This window comes from Salmo trutta, chromosome 32 (genome assembly GCF_901001165.1).
Source record: "Salmo trutta chromosome 32, fSalTru1.1, whole genome shotgun sequence".
Taxonomy (NCBI): Eukaryota; Metazoa; Chordata; class Actinopteri; order Salmoniformes; family Salmonidae; genus Salmo; species Salmo trutta.
This window is the reverse complement of record NC_042988.1, coordinates 10,623,208-10,647,220: the sequence shown is the minus strand read 5'-3', so window position 1 is coordinate 10,647,220 and position 24,013 is coordinate 10,623,208. Positions and strand designations below refer to the sequence as shown.

The following is a 24,013-nucleotide window of genomic DNA, read 5'->3' as shown; positions in this document are numbered from 1 at the left end:
AATATGGACTTGGTCTTTTACCAAATAGGGCTATCTTCTGTATACCCCCCGTAACTTGTCACAACACAACTGATTGGCTCAAACGCAATCAGGAAAGAAATTCCACAAGTTAACTTTTAACAAAGCACACCTGTTAATTGAAATGCATTCCAGGTGACTTCCTAGTGAAACTGGTTGAGAGAATGCTAAGAGTGTGCAAAGCTGTCATCAAGGCAAAGGGTGGCTATTTGATTTTGATTTGTTTAACACTTTATTGGTTACTACATGATTCCATAAGTGTTATTTCATAGTTTTGATTGCTTCACTATTATTCTACAATGTAGAAAATAGTAAAAATAAAGAAAAACCCTTGAATGAGTAGGTATTCTAAAACGTTTGACCGGTAGTGTATATAGTGCACTACTTTTGACAATGGTGAAAAAAGTACCTAATTGTCATACTTGGGTAAAAGTAAATATACCTTAATAGAAAATGACTCAAGTAAAATTGGAAGTCACCCAGTAAAATAATACTTGAGCAAAAGTCTAAAAGTCTTTGGTTTCAAAAGTAAATGTAATTGCTCAAATATACTTAAGTATCAAATGTAAAAGTATAAATCATTTAAAAGTCCTTATATTAAGCAAAGCAGAAAGCACCATTTTATTGTATATGTTTTTTTACGGTTAGCCAGGGGCACACTCCAACACTCAGCCGTCATTTACAAAGTGTTTAGTGAGTCGGTACAGATACCCCAAAAACCACTTAAGTAGTACTTTCAAGTATTTTTCCTTAAGTACTTTATACCACTGATTTTTGACCAGGGCCCATAGGGCTCTGTTCAAAAGTAGTGCGCTATGTAGGGAATAGGGTGCCATTTGGGATGCATGCAAGAGCTATTAACCCAGCTGGACAGGCACATAGTGGTAGAAAGGGATTTAACGGCCCTCTGCTTTCAATGGGAAGCTGCAGCTTTAATTGCTATGCAGAGCAAAGGACCCCGGCCTCCATGCTGATGACTAAGTGCATCTGGGATGCTTTGCATAGCTACTCCTCACTATTAAACCCCATGGAGCTCAGTTCTAAATTGCACTCTAGTCCCTATAAAGTTCACTACATTTGCCCTGTAGTCTAAAGTATTGCACTTTACGGGAAATAAATGTTCTGTTTGGGATAGGCCCATGCTCCCAACATGTTGCTCCTGGGGTTTTCAGATGTGTCATGTGGCAGGTGTTAGAGAGTATGTATAAACACTCCCCCTGCACCAATATTTGGTAGAGTTTTGACTCAGAATGGATCAAACCAAGTGAAGCTGAGAGGGGTGAATGGGTATTTTCTCCCATAGAGGGCTATATTGATGAACTCACCGAACTTAGCCTGCCAATGGTTAATTCAAAAGCTGTTGTTTTTTAAAGCGTATGTAAACAAGGGCATTCGAATATTTATTAACCACCAAGTGGAAATATGCTCTGCTATGTTGCTTTCCTTCTTTTGTTAAACGGTAATCTAGTTGTCTTGACATTGATGTTGTGGTTAGCTAAAAGCATCGCAGCGGTCAAGTCACCAAGGTGAGTAAATCAACAGCATCGATCGCATCATGGGATTTCTGCCTACGACAGCAAATGTGTGCAAAGAGAGACATCCAACAAGAAATATATGTATTGTTAGGTGTCCTGTGGGTGTACCTACTGGTTATATGTTTTCATGGCAAGGATATGGACAGGCTACACGTGAACATATTAGCAGAAAGATATATCATCTATGGCAGAGATATATCTCAATATGTAACATACCATATTTGTTGTGCTGACAAGGGCTTATAACACCTTTGATCTATAAAGCAATTTGTCTACATAAGCAGAAAAACTATAAAGCTCCAAGAGCCAGACATGCTCTTAACTATACGTTTGACAGTGAAATAAAAGCACTTTGATATACGGAACACACACCTTGTTTTGTTACATCAACGGTGTGATTGGACAGCTGTATATTTCCTATCAGTCCTTCCTGTGCCTCTTAGCTAAACGGCCATTGGCCCACAAGCTTCTGAAATATAATCTATTTCCCTTAGAAATACTCAGGCCTTTGGCAGATACTTTAATTAGCTGGTGCAAAGTCAGTGGGAGGCATATGTCTGCCTTCTTGGGTATTTTGAACGGACAGCCTATCTTCTTCCTATAACCCTGTACCTCAGCTTCTTTCTTCTGTATATTAAGCTATGTTTTCCATCCAATAGATGCGCATATACCAAACCATGTAAGAGGAAGACAGCAACACCAAAATCACTCAACGTGGTCAATCGGATCTAACAACTGAAGAGTCTCTTGCATCGGTGCCATGTTCTTGTTTTAACTCCCGAAGTCATCCGTCAATATGTCTTCTGAAACAGGTTACATTTGACACGAGCATGTGACAATGTTCCGCACAAAGGGCCATCGATTTCCCCTCTGTGTAAATGTAGCCGTGCTTGTCGATAAACGTCGAATAGCAGCACCCTCTTGGACACAGAGGAAAACGCGCCCTGTTTCCTAATTGAGTTTCAATCCCTCAGACTCTCCACAGGAGCTGAGTCACACCATGGGAGAGAGAGAGAGAGAGAGAGAGAGAGAGAGAGAGAGAGAGAGAGAGATGGATGGATGGATTGATGGATGGATGGAGAGAGAGAGGGTGGGAGTGAGATGGAAGGAGAAGAAGAAAGAGGGAGAGAGAGAAGAGAGGGAGAGATGCTAGTCGCGTCTACGCAAAAGTGTTTATAGCAGTGTAGCAGCTTTATATCTCTGGTGTCTGCTTCTCTCATCTGGTGACTGTTTTCATTTGATGTGCATTTGAAGCTAAGACCCAGTAGGAGAAAGTTTTCTCCTTCTTGACAATTTGTATATCTCCAAGGGTAACAGCAGCATCCGTTTCTCGGTTATTTAAACTGTGGAATGTATAGACGGTTTGGTTGTTTAGCAACAAAACCGACGCATGTGCAACTATAGTATGGGGCAAAACAAGGGTTGGCCTAGATTGTTGACAACATGTAAACTATATTTCGGCTCCAATGTTTATTGAAAACAAAAATACAGTTGCACAATGAGCACTTATCTCTCAAATACATCATTACAGTTATCGGTTAGCTAGATATCTAGCCATTTTTTTCTTCATGTTAGCATAGAGGTGACAGCCAAAACACCTCAAAACAAGACATGGTATCAAGAACAAGTTTAAATGAGCTGAAATGAGCCAATTAAAATTCACCATATGACAGTTTCTTAAAATTGTTGCTAGCTATCTGTCCATCCAGAACCATAACAACACATGACCTTCTGTCCCTTTGAAGCACTAGCATCATTTTTGTGACGTTGTCAGATGTGGCAGAAATCTTAATGACAGACATGAAATGAATACTAGCCTATACGCTAATGCTAACATCAACACGAGGCCTCTGATAATGATAAAAACACAAAGTGGACAATGGTAGGAGTAACACAATAGTGCAGTCTGACCTAAATATGATATCAGTATGTTATTGTGTATGTGAGTTACCTGGGAGTTGGACTTGCGGGGGCTGCAGTCCTGAGAGACCAGTTTAGGGGAGCAGGGCGGAGTTGCCCCGGACGACACGGAGCCCCTGGTGCTGTCAGTGAACCAGGAGAAAGGCACGAAAGAGCCAGAGGACCTGGACGGGCTCTCAGATGGCTCCCTGTGCAGAGAAAGAGAGATATTCAATATGCTAACTGAAAGAGCCAAAATGGTGCCTCTCATATACTAACTAGGTCTAATGGAGCCAAAATTTTGCCTCCTGTATTGAAACAGAGGGACATAGCCAAAATGGCTTCTCATGGACTCACCGGCTTCCCATTGACAGTCTGTTTGACTTGTCTTTTCTGACTCTCACATAGGAGCGTCTCAACGTGACCCTTCAGATGAACAAAAAAAATTGTGGGTTAAAATCAACAGAAAGCACCAGTTTTGAAACTGACAAATTTACAATGTGTTTACAATGTAAACCGTTTAAATGTCTGAATATTGAGCACTTACCCCAGGTCCAAGAATCTCCTCTTGGTCTTCTTGTCGAAGATAAGGCTGTTGTTGCCGGGGTCAGCCGGGCTGGTGTCTCGACTGTCTTCTGAAACTAACACTGAGAAATAATGAAAAATGGCAATTAGCACATTATTGATTCATCAAAGCATTTTTTTACACATTAACCCACCATTACCAACATTTTGGTATGGCCTTAATGATATGGCAGTAATGGTGGTTGTGTATCAATACATTTATGGCTGTGCGTGTGTGTGTGTGTGTGTGTGTGTGTGTGTGTGTGTGTGTGTGTGTGTGTGTGTGTGTGTGTGTGTGTGTGTGTGTGTGTGTGTGTGTGTGTGCGTGCTTTGCCTCTTTAGGCTTAATATACCACAGTTAATATCACAGGGAATTTAATTCTTAGTGTGGGGATTTGGACTGTAATAACTAGGATGAGGATTTTCTTGCCCAATGCGGATGTCTGCCTCTCGTACCCTCACTGTCTGGGCGTCGTGCCCGTCGAATGTAAACAGGCGAGCAGTCCGAACTGGGACACGACTTGGAGGGAGAGCTGTTGGGCGTGGTCACCAGGGCCTCCTGAGACGTGGCATTTGTAAGCTGGCGGTACCGCCCCCGAGGGGCTGGCGACCCGGTCCCGCCCTCCTCCGGGGAGCGCCGTAAGGAGGAGGTGTCGAAGGAGAAGACGGGGCTCCGTAAGGTGGGACAAGGGGAGGACGAGGAGAGGAGCGAATCAGGCGAAGGGGAGGAGCCTCCTCGCAGGGTGGAGTGGAGTGGGGAACGGACGGAGTGCAGAGGGCTGTCCAAACACTATGGCACAAAGATTCAGAAACGCCACAACATGTTTATATGGGAACTGACTGACACAAACAAACACACACATGCACGCACACACACAACCACACACCAACACACCCACACACAGACACAGAGAGACAGACAGACAGACAGACATACACGCACACAAGCACGCACTTACGCATATATACACATGCACGCACCCACTCATGAACACAATTAGGGACATATGAGTTTGGGTCAATTCCATTCCACCTCTTGTATAGTAAGGAATAATTGGACATGACATTTGAATGGGAAAATGCTAATAACTGTAGTATGGTACTTTTCAAATTAAGTGCTAGTCCAATGAAATGCCTGAATGGGCTGGAATGCAATTTGAATTGACCGTAACTCTAGTGAGAGAAAATACTCAAAACGACCAAACAACAGATATGAAGAGAGCGAGACACACTCTCCAATGCCCTCCAATATAGCCTAGGCCATAGAGACATTTTCCCATCTGATAATCTCCATGTCATCTGAAATGAGTTCTAGGACTAAGAAACGGATTTCATATGGATGGTTGCATGGTCTTTTACCATCTACAACTAAATGGGTTTGAATATAAAGAATTCAACCATAAAATCTGATTGTCAAATGAAGCAGTGAAACGTGATTCAATGCCTGATTGAGTCAAGCTTTGTTTTTCACCAATCAGGATCTACTCACAAGTATAGGCATGCACAGTGCTGTTAGTTACAGAGCTATAGTTGCTATGTTACTTAGCTACATGTGTGCAGTATTATGGTATAGTAACTATATAAAATGCGCAATAAATACCTAAAATCTCCCTTGGTACTGTCTATACAAAGATGTCTATCTATACTGTATTACCAAGACAAGACAGGGCCCTTGTCTTTTTTATCACATGCTACAAGGTCATCATCAGATTACAAAGGAATGTGTCCTGTGGGTGTGCCTGTCCCTTTGAGAGTCCATGTCATCGATTGATTGGCTCTCACGCCTGTCACCCACCTTCCTCTCCAGACTGTCATCTCCCTCTGTGGAGCTGACGCTGTCTCGGAAGCGAGAGCGAGAGGGGCGGTGCCTCCTGGCTTTGACGGACAGCTGGGCACGCCCCTTCTGTATGCTGTTGTCCAGCAGCTCTGTCTCTGGGATGGCCTCGTTCAGGTCTGAGGGAAGATCACAGAGAAAATTATGATATTAAGATCATTCAGGTCTGAGGGAAGATCACAGAGAAAAACTCTAATAAGTACTGGACACAGATTTGAGAAGTGCTTTCAACAGATCCATTTGATGCAGAATGTGTTACAAGGAAAGCCCAGACCTAAACATTAGGCTACAGCTATTATAATATATTAATTTCACCTGGGACCTAGAAAGATAAACTACTGGGCAAAAGCTAATTCCCTGCATGTAAAATAAATCCTCTAATGTCTATGTTACAAGAAGGTACAATATACCGTTATACCACCTTTTGCATGTCAAACTGAGGAGTTTAATTGATCAGATGAAATATGTTTATCTGATCCTCCCCCTGCTGTAACATCCTCTATCTGTGGTGACCCCAGAGGAACGATCCTTTTGCCTTTGACCTCTTGACCCCAATCTGAGAGCCCTTCAGCGTTTCCATCAATTATCTCTCCCTCTCCTCCCCTTATCCCTCCATCTTTCACTCCATTTATCCAGCCCCCAGCCCCCAAATACATGACAATTAATCTATTTAATCACATTGGACGTTCCCCTGTGACTGAGTCAGCAGAGGATTGTGGGGGATGAACATTGACCTATGACCTGGTCCTCTCTTACAGTGTCTTCAGAAAGTATTCACACCCCTAGACTTTTCCCACATTTTGTTATGTTACAGCCTGAATTTAAAATTCATGAAATTTAGATTTTGTGTCATTGGCCTACAGACAATACCCCATAATGTCAAGGGGGAATTATATTTTAGAAATGTTGACAAATTAATTAAAAATAATAAGCTGAAATGTATGAGTCAATAAGCATTTCAACTCATTTGTTATGGCAAGCCGTAGTAACTTCTGGAGTAAAATGTTGCTTAATAAGTCACATAATACGTTGCATGGACTCACTCTGTGTGCAATAATAGTGCTTAAAACTTCTTCAGGATCGGTGGGTCCCTCACGGGACAGTTGAGCTAACGTAGGCTAATGCGATTAGCATGAGGTTGTAAGTAACAAGAAAATATCCCAGGACATAGACATATCTGATAGTGGCAGAAAGCTTAAATTCTTGTTCATCTAACTGCACTGTACAATTTACAGTAGCTATTACAGTGAAAAAATACCATGCTATTGTTTGAGGAGAGTGCACAGTCTTGAACTATAAAAGTTATTAATAAACAAATTAGGCAAATTTGGGCAGTCTTGATACAAAGGTTTTGAACAGAAATGCAATGGTTCATTGGATCAGTCTAAAACTCTGCACATACACTGCTGCCATCTAGTGGCCAAAATCTAAATTGCACCTGGGCTGGAATTATACATTATGGCCTTTCTCTTGCATTTCAAAGATGATGATTAAAAAAAAAATACAAAAAGAATACAAAAAAAAACTTTTTTTGTTGTATTATCTTTTACCAGATCTATTGTGTTATATTCTCCTACATTCCTTTCACATTTCCACAAACTTCAAAGTGTAGTTAACAGGCAGTTAGATCTGGGTATGTCATTTAAGGGGGAAATTGAAAAAAAGGGGCAGATCCTTACATGATTTTGGAATAACTACTTCATCTCTGTACACGACTCATACAATTATCCGTAAGGCCCCTCAGCCGAGCAGTGAATTTCAAACACAGATTAAACCACAAAGACCAGGGAGATTTTCCAATGCCTCGCATTGAAGGGCACCTATTGGTAGATGGGTAAAAAAAAAGCAAACATTGAATATCCCTTAGAACATGGTGAAGTTATTCATTACATTTTGGATGGTGTAGCAAGTCACTACAAAGATACAGGTGTCCTTCCTAACTCAGTTCCCGGAAAGGAAGAAAACCACTCAGGGATTTCACCATGACTTTAAAACAGTTACAGAGTTTAATGGCTGTGATAAGAGAAAACTGAGGATGGATCAACGACATTGTAGTTACTCCACAATACTAACCTAATTGACAAAGTGAAAAGAAGGAAGCCTGTACAGAACACAAATATTCCAAAACATGCATCCTGTTTGTAACAAGGCACTAAAGTAACACTGCAAAAAATGTGGCAAAGAAATTAACTTTATGTCCTGAATACAAAACGTTATGTCTGGGGAAAATCCAACACAACACATCATTGAGTACCACTCTTCATATTTTCAAGCATACCCATAATTAGATGTCTGTGTTTCATGTTCAATACATTTGCAAACATTTCTAAAAACGTTGTTATTATGGGGTATTGTGTGTAGATGGGTGAGAATTGTTTATTTTATTCAGGCTATAACACATCAAAATGTGGAATAAGTCAAGGGGTTTGAGTACTTTCTGAAGGCACTGTATCAATCCACAAACACGGTGCCTCAATCCCTCTACTAAACATGAGCTTTTTGCTTAGGAAGCATTGGCACTGTAGTGGGGATTCATGTACCACAATTACCTAATCAAACATGTATAAAAGTCAAAGCAATTGACATAATACAATTGATCTATTACTTGTGAGAAATATCTAATTAAATTGTATTAGTGTTTTTTTCTTTCCCTCTCCCTCTTCAGGAACAGGGGCATCAGTACAGTTATGGAGAGACACAGAGGGTCCAGATGTGAGTGAGTCAACAGCTAAGTGCTCTTGTTACTGGTGTTGGTTCAGAATGGAGGCCAGTGATGATTCATTGTCGGCCACGCTGCAGTGAAAGCGCCAACTAACAGGATTAATCTGATACCTCTCTCTCACCATGCTGACGCTCAGATCTCATCACATACTGTACTATACTGTAATGCACAGAACAGCACTGACTGCTCTATAATAGAGGATCTAACACCAGCCAGTCTGCCGAGACAGACTAAAAATAAGATACACCAGAGGAAAGGGATGAGACCTTTCATCAGCTATGAACCACACATTATCACTGAAGTTCTCCTCTCTGATGCTCACTGAAGCCATTCAGGTTTGGGCAAGATTTTTGAAATATAGGGTATATAGTCATTACTATCATGTCCTGGACAATATTAGGCTAAATAGCTAAGAACCTATTTTCAAAGGATCCCACCACCGACACCAAAAGTAGTACAACTCAGAAAAAATAAGAGAGAGAGAGAAAATAGGACTCAAGTGTTTGTGATTTGTGTGAGAATTAAGAGGAAATCTAAAGATCGACTCATATTTCTTGACGAGCATATCCTCTTCCCTCTCTCCCATGGCTGAGTGTTCACTCTAATATAATTGGTCTTTAATCATGTAAAAATGCGCAGGCAGCACACTGTCCATGCAGGCACTCAGTGAGGTTCAGAGACACTGGGATAACGATAAGGGAGTGTTGATGAGCACCCCCAGACACCAAGGACATGAGGTTCAATGAAGTATTTTTTTTACATCGATTTCTACTCCTTAGCAACACAAATGTGGCCAATTTATCTACAGCTCATTAAAATACATTGTTTTAGAATAGTTTTTTAAAAATATTCTGAGTCAGAATGTGAGGAAGCGTTTCCCTGAACTGAATTGTGGTGCAGACGACTTCTACTGTTTTTAATTTAATGTAGACAAACAATTTAAACAGTATTACAGTTAATGGTCATTGAACCTAACATCAAGAAGGACTCTTCATGTAAACCTTATGCGGTATAGGATTCTGCATATGACTCATAGCATTGGTAATGACACATTACTGTACTGTCATGACACCTATCTGTAGAATGGCGCCGGAGAGGATGGTTGACATCTTACGTGCTCCTAACCAACTGTTATTTTTTTATAACTTATTTTGTACATTATGTTGCTGCTACTGTCTCTTATGACCAAAAATAACTTCTGGATATCAGAACAGCGATTACTCACCACAAGCTGGAAAGAAGCTTTTTCCTTTAACGAGTCCGACGTGAAGGATATACTTTCCTGGGAACAGGCCCAAATCCCCGTCACTTGCCAGAAGAGAAGACAGACAAAAATGGGGCGGAGGTCGGGCTGCCTTCTGAGAATTCGTAGGCGAGCGAGTAAACCCACACTGCCATCCGTTCTATTGGCCAACGTGCAATCATTGGAAAATTAAATCGATGACCTACGAGCAAGATTAAACTACCAACGGGACATTCAAAACTGTAATATCTTATGTTTCACAGAGTAGTGGCTGAACGACGACATGAAGAATATACAGCTGGCGGGTTTTACACTGTATCGGCAGGATAGAACAGCAGCCTCTGGTAAGACGAGGGTTGCCGGTCTATGTATAGTTGTAAACATCAGCTGGTGCACAATATCTAAGGAAGTCTCAAAGTTTTGCTCACCTGAGGTAGAGTATATCATGATAAGCTGTAGACCACACTATCTACCTAGAGAGTTTTCATCTGTATTTTTCGTAGCTGTCTACATACCACCACAGACCGATGCTGGCACTAAGACCACACTCAATGAGCTGTATACCGCCATAAGCAAACAGGAAAACGCTCATCCAGAGGCGGCGCTCCTAGTGGCCGGGGACTTTAATACAGGGAATCTTACATCTATTTTACCAAATCTCTACCAGCATGTTAAATGTGCAACCACCTTTACTTCACACACAGAGATGCATACAAAGCTCACCCTCCATTTGGCAAATCTGACCATAACTCTATCCTCCTGATTCCTGCAATAATTAAAGCAGGAAGCACCAGTGACTCAGTCAATAAAAAAGTGGTCAGATGAAGCAGATGCTAATCTACAGGACTGTTTTGCTAGCACAGACTGGAATATGTTCTGGGATTCTTCCGATGGCATTGAGGAGTACACCACATCAGTCACTGGCTTCATCAATAAGTGCATTGATGACGTCATCCCCACAGTGACTGTACGTACATACCCCAACCAGAAGCCATGGATTACAGGGAACATCCGCACTGGGCTAAAGGGTAGAGCTGCCGCTTTCAAGGAGTGGGAGTCTAACCCAGAAGCTTATAAGAAATTCCTCTATGCCCTCCGATGAACCATCAAACAGGCAAAGGGTCAATACAGGACTAAGATCGAATTGTACTACACCAGCTCTGACACTCATCGGATGTGGCAGGGCTTGCAAACTATTACAGACTACAAAGGGAAGCACAGCCGAGAGCTGCCCAGTGACACGAGCCTACCAGACGAGCTAAACTACTTCTATGCTCGCTTCGAGGCAAGTAATACTGAAGCATGCATGAGAGCATTAGCTGTTCCGAACGACTGTGTGATCACGCTCTCCGCAGCCGGTGTGAGTAAGACCTTTATTAAACAGGTCAACATTCACAAGGCCGCAGGGCCAGACGGACTACCAGGACGTGTACTCCAAGCATGCGCTGACTAACTGGTAAATGTCTTCACTGACATTTTCAACCTCTCTCTGTCTGTAATACCAACTACTTTCAGGCAGACGACCATAGTCCCAGACTATTTACATTGCCCCCCTCCCTCTTTTACGCTGCTGCTACTCTCTGTTATTATATATGCATAGTCACTTTAATAACTCTAACTACATGTACATATTACCTCAACTACCTCGACTAACCAGTGCCTCCGCACATTGACTCTCTACTGGTACCCCCTGTATATAGCCTCGCTATTGTTATTTACTGCTGCTTTTTAATTATTTGTTATTTTTATTTCTTATTGTTATTTTTTGGGGGGGGGGAGTTGTTGGTTAAGGGTTTGTAAGAAAGCATTTCACTGTAAGGTCTACACCTGTTGCATTCGGCGCATGTGACAAATACAATTGGATTTGATTTCTTGAGCAGTCTGAATAAAAGGGCAGGTGTGGCAGATCACACTAAATGACCAGAGATCCATTCTCATCTCAGAAGACCACAATGCACAATGAGCTCCAAAATACTGCAGCACTTCCATTGGACTCCACTTGACTGTGGTTGGGCAAATTTGGACCTCGCTCTCTCTACTCTGTCCTAGCTTACGACATTGTTTTAACATGAGGGGTTGAATTTGAGAATGACAGTATAATGTCTATATGACTCACTATGGTTATATTCAAATCCCTGTTGTTCATCCATTCAAATTGTTGGTTGCATCCCAAATGGCACCCTGATCCCTACTTTTGCACTACTTTTGACTAGAGCTCTACGGGCCCTAGGGAATAAGGTGCCATTTGGGGTGCACTCTGTAAATCAATGTTTGTGCTGCTCAGTGACCCAGCAGGGTCAAATGGAGGCAGAGTGACATTTTCCACCCGTAGTTCTGTCATCAGCCTACTGACAAGGAAGGTTGAACACCCAACTGGCCTTTCGCCCGCTCTGTGCATGTTAAGCGCTACATGCTCAGAGATGGAGGAGACCTGTCTCCAATACCTTTTCATGCACCTTACAGTCGATGAAAGGGAACCTCCTTTGCTTCGGAAATCACGACTCAACAGTAGCCATCTGCTATCTTACAGAAGCATTGTAATCGGTCCAAATTAAAAACAGCACACAGTACATATCACCAGGGGTCGGAACCAATTCAGGGAACAGAAACGAAAACCGGAAAGAACGTCATTTTTCAAGGAACAGAATCAAAACCTGGAACGAAAGTGATCTATACTATTCTGGAACAGAACCATGGGAACCAGTTAATAACATTATTTTACGTTCCGGGCATCCATTTGCAAAAAAAAAAAATGCAACAAAGCTTCTATGCAAAGCCCTCACTCTTTTTCCAGTGTCTGCCTGCCTGCTAGCCTACTACTGGTACAAGTATGATTCAGAAATTAGGGAGAGAGATTTTTTATTAGAGAAGAATGGATTAACTTTTTCAATGCTAGTTAAGGATACTAAATAGTTATCACGTCTGACATTGGATTTATTAACTACAAATGTTTTATTTCGATTCTGGTGCAGCTCTGCACACACAAGCTAGCTAGCTAGTTTTGGTCTAACGTTAAACCATCTCTCTGAAGTTCAAAGACATTCAATGTTCCTTCATAGAAGCTGCTCCTCCAGAGGTATAATTCTGATTATTAATGGTTACTTTCTTTTGGTTCAAACCGGTTCAAAACTTTCTTTTTCCGGTCGGAACAGTGGAACTGAACAAAAAAAATATTGGTTCTGTTATGAACGATACGATTGGGGGAAAAAAATTGGTTCCAACCCCTGCAAGTCACACTTCCCTCCACAAATGGAATTGAACACGGAAGTTAATTGCTCTAGTAGTGTTGTCGAGTGGTACATCCTTGCACAGCAGGCTAAAACTCAAGCAGCACTCAAAGCTAATTTGTATAGATATACACCACTGGGTCTAGCTTGGGCTATCGAGTCCAAAACCACAACACTCAGGTTCATTAAATTCAATTTTCCGCAATCTGGGGGTGAATGGAATTAAGCGCTTTGCCGTTTCGGATTGGTGCTGCGTTCCTCAAGCTGGTTAGGTGGTGGTGGCTGAGGTAAAGCTAGCAATCAATGCTACAGCTACAGCAGCAGCAGAGTGAGTTCCCTGTGGGATGCAGGCCAACCAAACCATCTCTGTCTGTAGCGGTCTGACTGATAATCATCCATACTACAGGCCCTGATTCAGCCCTAAAACAGGTAATTTTCTATCTCTGTTGGAGAGGAGTTAGGTTGGAGTATGATACAGGCTCTGTTTTGGGTTGTACATATTTGGTTTAGCTCCCTGGGTGGTAATGTAAAGGTTGGTTTACTATATGATACATGCCTTGTATCCAGAAGCAAGGTTTGGTTCAGTATAACTGAAGCCTTAAACCAGCTTTATATCAACAATATCAGTGTAAGGTTTGAGTGGATATAAATTCTCAGCCTATAAGATTGAAACTATATTGCGTTATGTTGGGTTCAGTGGGTTATGGGCTGTGTGCTACGATAGCAGTGTGACTGCTAGTTCAGTATGACATTGTCTTTGTGGTTCATTGGATGAGCTGTGTATTGGCTGGCTCCGTGGTTCAGTATTAGGATGTACACAGCCAGTAATGAAGGCAGACAGGCCGAACTGCCGCAGAGGGAAACTGTTCTGCTCGCCCCCGCCTACGTTCTCTACCACGTTTCCACTGAGCGAGTCAAGGGAGACCAAGCACAGCGACCCCAAAGACAACAGACAACAACCGCAACAAGCTATTTTACCGGGTGAATCCCTCACGTTAAACAACAACATTTCTTAGCTCCAGTATCTCAACCCTCCTGTTCACATTGTTGACAACATTATACGAGACAACAAGGAGGAGTAAAGCGGGGTGAAGGAGGAGGGTGAATCACCTCTTCATTTTTCCCCCCATTCTGTTAGCCCCAGCGGTGCACGTTATCCGCCCTGCTCTTATTAGACCAAGTCTCTGTGCTAAGAGGCACCATTAAATATTGACCAAACCAAGCAAGACCCCCGTCATCCCCCATAAGCCATCCTCCCACGCCTTATTGGATTCTACACAGACCGCACATAGAGTAGGTAGGAGACAGATATACTACAGCCCACCCCCACTATAGGTCTACTGAGCGCACTACCCCCGACTCTATATTTCCCTGTGGGCCTTTCTAGAGAGGTATGAAGGTCAATCTCACAGCCCGCATCACTAGAGGAAAGTGTGCACAGTATATTAAGAAAACGCCAGAGAGCTGGCGAAGCAAACAAGATACGGTCAGTTCAAAAATGTCTATTAGGTGTCGCCCACTGCCACATTTCGAGGCTGTCAGGCTGATCCACCGGCTGTATTGTTTTGTCTAATTTAGTGACTGGATATCTGAAAGATGTGCTGTGGAGACACACACACATGCATGCGAACACATTCTAAAAATAACTCACATCCGAGCCAGCGAATGACAGGCAGGTAGATGCACGCTTCAATGTTAGCTATGTGAATCCATAATACCGTTGAAATATATGGTTTTCAGAGGAGTTGAGCAGATCTGGGCCAATAAGACAGTGTCAGAGGGTCAGAGGGGGGCGGGTATGCAGAAGTCGGCACATTGGGGAATTGGACTTGTCACCGCTGAGACCCAAACGGCTGAGTCCACACAAAGGGTGATGTTCCACATTAGTGCTGGGGTGTCCTATTCAGGGAGAGAGAGGTGACCTGGGAGCTGTTCCGAAGGGGAATAGGGAGTATTTATAGGACTCTGACAGAGGTAGCTTGGTCACTTGCTGGTTACAACGTTAAATACAAAGGTGCTGTGATGTAGAAGTCTGAGTCATAGCCTCTTTAGGAATTGATTTTCTTAAAATAGAACATGGGGTATTTGTGTGTGTATGTGTGTGTCTGCATGCATGTGTAGCCTGACTAGACCGCCCTTTAAGCTGAGAAGAGCAGTCATGAGATTTCGTAGCATAGGCCTTCCCACGTATCATTACAACAACAGACGCCCTCATGTTCCACAGATTTCCCTGACCCATGGTATTCAGAAAGTTATAGGTCCAGCGCACAGCACACACATACTGTAGTTTATGTCAGACACACACCACACAAGCCCTTTATTTCTGTGTGCCTCATGTCGTGTATCTTTCTTTGAGAGATGTGCGCACACAAACACACAATCTTCATTCGTGCATCACATATACAACACTCATTAAACGTGCAAGACACAAACACACACAAACACAGAGAGAGAGAGAGAAACACTCACCAAAAACATTTTCTGTCTCCTCCAGCTGTGTGGCAGACATGGCGCAATGGGCACTGTGAAGAGAGAGGGGGTAGAGAGAGAAACGGAGAGGGCGAGGGGGATAGAATTCTAGATTAGGTACTGTAGAAACAAAAACCTAACAGAGAGAGAGAGTGAGAGAGAGACAGAGAGTGCAATCAGTTGCTGCATTTATGTATATGGACAAGTTTAGTCAGCCGTGTGACCAGCCTGCAGCCCTTAGCTTAGCTTCACCACCCCATCATCTAACAAGCCTCCTCGTCTCGTCTGTCTGCTGCAATGCTTAGCCCTGTGGCTTTTTCTCCCTGGAAGAACCCTCAAGGAAATCACATTAGGAATTTACCAGAAAATGAGCAGCGACCCCCATTTCTACTCACTCACACACACACACATAAAAACACACTCATGCGCTAATGAGTGAGTGTGTTTTTATGCCCGGGAGCATAGTCATCAGGGTGATTGATCGCGAGGGCTGAGCTGATCATCACACTGCTGACCCATTTCCCTGCGAGCCAGGTAATTAAACATGCAGCTAAAGAAGAGAGAATGGAGGGATGAGAGGAGAGCACAAACACACACAGGGGGTTCCACACTTTCCTAAAGGAATGGCTGCATGATAAAGATGGATGATGTGTGTATTTGGGCTGGAAAGGGGTTTGAAGGTGGGTTAATGCATTACATCTCAAATGGAGAGAGTTACACTGTTTTATAAAGTATAGACATTTTAGTGGATCAAATTGGAAATATATCTTAGACCTAGCAACACAAATAAAATGAATAGAACATTCAGGATCAAATGAAGACACATAAGGTTGTTGCAAATGAAGATGATTAAAGTTGCCCCAAGCTAGCTTTGGTTGTCCTGCGAATCACCCAATCTTGTGCCCGTTAACCCCCCTATCTTATCTGTGAACTCCAATCGACACTCTGGACAGTATCCTTTCTACAGTGGTTTGTAAAAGTATTCACCCCCCTTGGCATTCTTCCTATTTTGTTGCCTTACAACCTGGAATTAAAATTGATTTACACAACATGCCTACCACTTTGAAGATGCAAAATATTTTTTATTGTGAAACAAATAAGAAATAAGACAAAAAAACTGAAAACTTGAGCGTGCATAAATTTTCACCCTCCCAAAGTCAATACTTTGTAGAGACACCTTTTGCAGCAGTTACAGCTGCAAGTCTCTTGTGGTATGTCTCTATAAGCTTGGCACATCCAGCCAATGGGATTTTTGGCCATTCTTCAAGGCAAAACTGCTCCAACTCCTTCAAGTTGGATGGGTTCCGCTGTTGTATAGCAATCTTCATACCACAGATTCTCAATTGGATTGATGTCTGGGCTTTGTTGAACCACTCGAGTATTGCTTTAGTAGTATGCTTAAGGTCATTGTCCTGCTGGAAGGTGAACCTCCGTCCCAGTCTCAAATCTCTGGAAGACTGAAGCAGGTTTCCCTCAAGAATTTCCCTGTATTTAGCGCCATTACTTCTTCAATTCTGACCAGTTTCCCAGTCCCTGCCGATGAAAAACATACCCAGAGCATGATGCTGCCACCGCCATGCTTCACTGTGGGGAAGTGTTCTAGAGGTGATGAGAGGTGTTGGGTTTGCGCCAGACATAGAGTTTTCCTTGATGGCCAAAAAGCTACATTTTTGTTTCATCTGACCAGAGTACCTTCTTCCATATGTTTGAGGAGTCTCCCACATGCCTTTTGGCAAACACCAAACGTGTTTGCTTATTTTTTTCTTTAAGCAATTGCTTTTTTCTGGCCACTCTTCCATAAATCCCAGCTCTGTGGAGTGTACGACTTAAAGTGGTCCTATGGACAGATACTCCAATCTCCGCTGTGGAGCTTTGCAGCTCCTTCAGGGTTATCTTTGGTCTCTTTGCTGCCTCTTTGATTAATGCCCTCCTTGCCTGGTTCATGAGTTTTGGTGGGCGGCCCTCTCTTGGCAGGTTTGTTGTGGTGCCATATTCTTTCCATTTATTAATAATGGATTTAATGGTGCTCTGTGGGATGTTCAAAGTTTCAGATATTTTTTATAACCCAACCCTGATCTTTACTTCTTCACAACTTTGTCCCTGACCTGTTTGGAGAGCTCCTTGGTCTTCATGGTGCTGCTTGTTTGGTGGTGCCCCTTGCATAGTGGTGTTGCAGACTCTGGGCCTTTCAGAACAGGTGTATATATACTCAGATCATGTGACAGATCATGTGACACTTAAATAAAGTCAACATGTGGAATCTAACTAATTTTGTGACTTCTGAAGGTAATTGGTTGCATTAGATCTTATTTAGGGGCTTCATAGCAAAGGGGTGAATACATATGCATGCACCACTTTTTCGTTTATTATTTTTGAGAATTTTTTTAAATAAGGTTTATTTTGTATTTTTTACTTCACCAATTTGGCCTATTTTGTGTATGTCCATTGCATGAAATCCAAATAAAAATCTATTTAAATTACAGGATGTAATGCAACAAAATAGGAAAAATGCCAAGGGGGATGAATTATTTTGCAAGGCACTGTATTCTACCTTATCAGACAACTCTAATGGATGGTTGCTCTGTGCTGTAATGGATGCTTGGGGAACACAGTACTGGTCATTATATGGCTACAGTAACAGTCGTAAGCATTGGATAGAGTAGTTTGCTGCAGTCTGTGAGAACAGTGGGCGATTATTTTCTTTAAAAACATAGCTGGGCTTTTGTTTTTCTCCTCAAAATCCACTTCTACCACAACTGATAATAAACTTACCGCATTTGAGTTTGCAACAAACATCACATCTGTGAGAAACTGCCTCAAGACACTTCTGCACAACTTCGGACAAAGAAAGTATTATCCAAAAGTGCAGCGTCATCATAAATGATACCCCGTCTGTTTTTAGACATTCTGATACTCATCCGTTAATACAGCGAGTGCTAGGCAACATAGCATCCCCTTTACGACACTATCAAGAGTCTCATGGAAGGACTCGTTGAATATGTGACATGAGATAGCTCCATGCTCCTATCGTTTCCCACATGAAAGCCAAGCAACCCCTTGGTTCCACCTATCCAGTCTTAGAGCCATGGTCAAAACGGATAGAAACGGAGACCATCTGATAGTAATGGACAGCCAGTAATTTAAATCAATGATCATCAGAGAGGAAGGAGATGAGGAGAGGAGGCAATTCGATAGTAATGGGACTCAGCCTAAATCTCCCCTGGTTTGTAGATGAAGAAGCCACTAACAGGGTGCTGACTGCACCAGCTACCAGGCCCAGAGGAGAAGAGGGGATGAGGAGAGGTGAGTGGGCAGGGGGCCCAGGAGGGAGAGGCCATCTGCTGCCTACTGCCCGTGGTCCTGTATCCCTGGCAGGGCTGCCTTGGTCTCCATATGGACCTGGACTGGAGGAGGGGACACCATAGATAGGTGTAGGACACAGCAGCATGGTTAGCGCAGCACAGGAATATGTGTGTGTGGGAGGGGGATGAATGCTCTCTGTGCCTGCATGTAGGTGTGAGTCCCGGTAAGAGACAGAAAACATACGGAATGCAAAGATAAGTCCCGTATTAGAAAAGACAGACATCGATAAACAGACAAAAAGGGCAAGAAAAACACGTACAAAAGTGGGATGAAAGCATCAATGTTAGCTTAATGAAGGAATCATTTTACAGCTCCATAATAACTCACTTAATGAGATGACTAATATTGTCTGGAAATAAATAAATCATAAAGTGCTTTTTATTGCATTTTTTATTTAACTAGGCAAGTCAGTTAAGAACAAATTCTTATTTACAAGGACGGCCTACACCGGCCAAACCCAGATGACGCCAGGGCCATTGTGTGTCGCCCTGTGAGACTCCTAATCACGACCGGTTGTGATACAGCCTGAATGAGTCATCCATTCCATAACCTCTTCTAGTAAGAAGTTAGTGTATCAATCTATCCACTTGTTGGGGAGAGAAGAGGGACACACACAGAGATTCCTGACAGAGCAGGGTGTTGCAGTACATCACGTAGAGGAAACGCCCAGAGATAGAGCTGTGTGTGTGGCAGATACAACAGTCGCACACACACACATACACGCGCACACACACCCAGTGGGGAGAGAGAGGGAGAGGGGGGAGAGAGAGAGAGAGAGAGAGTAAGAGAGTAAGAGAGAGAGAGAGAAAGTGTGTGAGAGAGAGAGAGAAACACAGAGAGAGAGAGAGAGAAACACAGAGAGAGAGAAACACCGAGAGAGAGAGAGAAACACACAGAGAGAGAGAGCGCACAAATGGATGGGTGGTTCAAAGGAGGGAACTTCCTGTCTGTTGTGTAGTGCAGCAGATGACTGAGATGAGGAGAAAGACAGTGATGAGCAGAGCATCATCCTCCATAAACCAACTAGCTAGTGAGCCGTAGCAGTACAGCCAGCAGATGATTGAATAGTAGGACGTGCTGTACTGATGGTTTAAAGGGATACAAACTGCACACAGAGACATAACATTTTTCTTCACAAGTTCATCTGACTCTAGGGAAGTAGATAAATACTTATTTGCCAAAATCCTGAAGTCCACCTTTAAAGGTGAAAGATACTTCATATGCAATCTGCATAAATCTGTGATTTTGGTTCAAACTACTCACATCGCATAGTTTGTTTGGGAAAACTAATGTCCCTGCCTTCCCTCCTTGGCGGGATGTCTGAGGGAATGTCTCATAGTATTAGCAGCAGAATTGAGTCTCGCTTTGCCCCACTCTGACGCTATGTGGGAAGGGAGTGGGGGCTAACAGTCGATTCTGGGGGATGCAATTTAGGCAGCGCAGGCCTCAACCCAACCCCCCCACTTCCCTCTCATGACCCCTATTCCAACAAATCTATGGGGTGGCCTCTTTGCCAGAACATGGTTCCTTAAAACATGCATGAGGTGTGGACAGGACACAGATTGCCACACACACAGATATAGAGATACATGCTCTCACACACTCAACACACACAGCACGCGTTCATACCCAGGTCCCAAGACCGAGCGTCCCGCCATGGATAACTTACAGACACATAAAACTAGGGAGTGGAGAGAATGAGTGTTGAGGCAATATACTGTCTCTGCCTCCAGGGAATGGTCTCTATATATTTGACAAATGGCATTTCACACGTGCACACACACTAAACCTTGATGATAAAGAAATCACAAGACAGACACACAACGTGGGCATCAACGATAATGGCCTTACGAACACACACACACACACACACACACACACACACACACACACACACACACACACACACACACACACACACACACACACACACACACACACACACACTCTCTCTCTCTCTCTCTCTAACCCTGTGTGATATAACAAGAATGAGAACAGCCGGCTTCTCAGAGGTTCGATGAAGCCGTACAACCAGTCACCCTCTTGAGGAGGAGTCAACGGGGTCAGAGAAGGTAGGGATGATGGATGAAGGGAGGGGCAGGAAATATGGCCTGATCACTTCCTGCAGACAGAGACAGGTTTAGAGGCTGAGTGACAGCCATGGGGCCAGACAGTTGGAGGAAAGTGGCCTACAACGAGAGCTCAGTCCAAGACAACTTCATGTACCATTATAACAAATTGAGTCCTCACAGGTCAGTGCCCATGAAGGAAAGGAAACGAGGAAAGGAAGACATTTCAGACTGCAATGACACAGTCCTATGTGGTGTCATGGTTTATAAGGACGGTGTATCTTTCCCCATTAGTTGCAGTTTTTTACCACTGGACATGATGAGAGGGGCTTGCTCGTTAGGCTGTGTGAACACGCCATGTCCCATCTGTGTGTTCACGTGTTGGGAACAACACAAACAACCCTGGGGGAAGACGGACACTCTCTCACATGGCGGCGAGAGAGAGATAGAAGGAAGAGGAGGACGATGGAGAGATGGAGGAAGAGAGTGAAAAAAGAGGGGGAGAGGGAAAGAGAGATGGAGAGGCAGATATTTAGAAAGATACCCAGTAGAAAAAGAAATGCATAGAACACATTAAGCTCCTGCATTTTAGAGTTAAAATATCTCACTTTCAGAGGATTGCTAAATGTTGCAGCAGACTTCAGGAGGGTATATACCTCAGGAGAAATCAAATGAGGGGAGTGAAGGAAAACAGTGAACAGTAGCTTTAATAGCCTGACAACAACCCAGACAGAACTACATGGGTCAATGCAGCTGAATATCTAATAAGCTCTCTATTCAGTCAGAGTGAGGATGCCCTGGCTTGAGTGACCGCACCAAATGAGACAAACACATCCCAAAGCAAGCACAGCTTGTTCCCAAAAGAGGGGGTTTGTTCACAACAACAAAAAGCATTGTCGGGGGATAGGGCTGGCAGGCTCAGAGAGGGAGAGGGAGAGGAAGAGGGAGAGAGAGAGGAGCGAGAGATAGAGAGAGGACAAGCGAGGAGAACAGAGATGATAAGAGATAAGCAGAAATAGAGATGAGAACAGAGCAGGGCGGAGAGAGGAAAAGACTAGAAAACAAGATCGAAATCGAGACAACAACAAGGTACACAGTCCGGGCGGTAAAGGCAGTGCAGCTCACCTTAAAACGCGTTCCCCTTAGGTTGGCACTCAGTCGACATGGCAGACTGGCATCGGCCCTCGACTCCACTGGCAGCACGGCAGGCCGACTGCGTATCCCGGGTAACGGCAGCAGCGTTGGAAGTGACAGAACAGTATGTATCCACTGGGCAAAGGCTGGCTGCCTGCTTCCTCCTGCACAACCCAGCACTACAGTGCTCTGCTCTGCCACAGAGCACCGTCAAGGACAGCCGAGAGAGAGAGAGAGAAAGAGAGAGAGAGGGAGAAGGGGAGGGCGGGTAGGAGAGAGAGAGGGAGGGTAGAGAGGGAAGAGGGCTGAAAGAGAGAGGGAGGGTAGAGAGAGAAGTGGATGACAGTGTCTAAGGCAGAGGGAAAGGAAAGAGAGAAGGATGGGGTAAAGAGAGAGAGGGACTGGAGAAAAATCAAGAGAGAGAAAGAGAGAGAGGTAGGCTGAGGTAGGGACACACAAGCACACACTCAAGCACAGCTGTCTGGTATGATGGAGACGGCAGCGCTCTGAAGCAGGTCCTGGTGATTCAGCCCTGGTGTGTGTGTGTGTGTGTGTGTGTGTGTGTGTAGGGGGAGGATGAGGGCAGTAAGAGCCTAAGGGGAGGAGGAAGAAGTGATGGGGAGGGGGAGGAGGGAAGGAGGGGGGTGTCCGTCAGCAGCACTCCACTCAGCTTATTATCAGGCCACTCAAGGAGATGTGAGATGCCTCTCTTGTCTGCCTGGGGAGACATTGAAAACGAGGAAGAGGAGGTTTAAAAGGGGATGGAGGGAGGATAAAGGAGATGCACTTCTCAAGACAGGTGCATCTGCTACGGTCTTCCAATAGAGATGTCAGTTGCGCCTGGCCATTAAGGTGGAGCTCTGGTGAGATACATTATGGCAGGGCTCGGCAACAAGCATTTTTGTTTTCTCCAGAAGACCAGGGCCCAGATTCACAAAACCTTCTTAAGTGAAATGTTTTCCCTAACTATAGACTTATGAAGAAAGTTAAGCAAAGTTGATATTCCTCAAAAAGGTTATTGAAAATGTTCTTGCACTATTATGTTTCTCCTTAAGCGAAAAGTTAAGAAGAAATAGAATCTTAAAAAATAAAGTTTGGGGTTTTTGTTCTTAATTCCAAGCTAGCTAAACCCTTGCCTTAAACTCAGGGCAGTGAGAGAATAAACTCATGAAAGCAATTTAACATGTTTAATTCACTCACAAACTTCATCTGAAAGTTTCAGTATTGATTATTTTGAACCCAAGAACATGTTTTAGAACAGCAGGAAATATGCTAACATCATTGCCATTGCTAGCTAGATAGCGAGCTAAATTTGTAAGAAGATATTTGAGGATTTCATGAGAAAATCATTCAATCTTAAGATATTGTTGAGGAATATCAACATATTTTTCTTCTTGAGCAGCTTTTTGCATAAGAAGTGTTTTGGGAATCTGTGTCCAGGAATTCACCTTAAAAGTATTCCCCATGAATAAAAAAAGGGGCATATGTGATCGTGTCTCAATGTAATCAAGGTATGAAATGATTTTATTTGAAAATAACAATCTCTTTTTGGGCTTGGTTGTGGTCAATTTGCAGTGTACAAATTATTAGAAATATATTCCGGCCCCCCTATATCCAGTCCGAAAATAATTGGCCTGCACCTGAATGTCGTTGCCTAGCCCTGCTTTATAGAATGTCTGACGTTAGCAAGTATCTCTACATATAACTCTGGTGCCCTCACTTGGTTGCATAGTTAGCTAAATGTAGACAGTTCAATTGGCTTTAGACATGCATGCATGCATCCACATGACCATCAGCAGATATTCGTATGCTCAAGGCCATTATACAAGAACTAAGTACATTGATGCATGCACATGATCTTTTGACAAATGCTTGCTTCTCGATGGTAGTCTGATGTTTTCTCACAGTACCATGATGTGCTGTGAATTTGTAAGCA

General features: G+C 43.3%; 1 protein-coding gene across 1 annotated transcript in view; it reads right to left on the bottom strand.

Moving 5' to 3' along the window:
* LOC115171048 (sterile alpha motif domain-containing protein 14) overlaps positions 1–22,324 on the bottom strand; it is a 32,692-nt gene extending 10,368 nt beyond the window's left edge. Inside the window, exons 1-7 of the mRNA XM_029727513.1 lie at positions 22,069–22,324; positions 15,512–15,564; positions 5,812–5,969; positions 4,473–4,806; positions 4,000–4,099; positions 3,810–3,878; positions 3,505–3,661 (exon numbers count right to left, since the gene is read on the bottom strand). Of these exons, the coding sequence (XP_029583373.1) occupies positions 3,505–3,661; positions 3,810–3,878; positions 4,000–4,099; positions 4,473–4,806; positions 5,812–5,969; positions 15,512–15,551 (858 nt within the window). The 5' untranslated portion in view covers positions 15,552–15,564; positions 22,069–22,324. The remainder of the gene's footprint in view (positions 1–3,504; positions 3,662–3,809; positions 3,879–3,999; positions 4,100–4,472; positions 4,807–5,811; positions 5,970–15,511; positions 15,565–22,068) is intronic.
* Between the last annotated feature and the right edge of the window lie 1,689 nt (positions 22,325–24,013).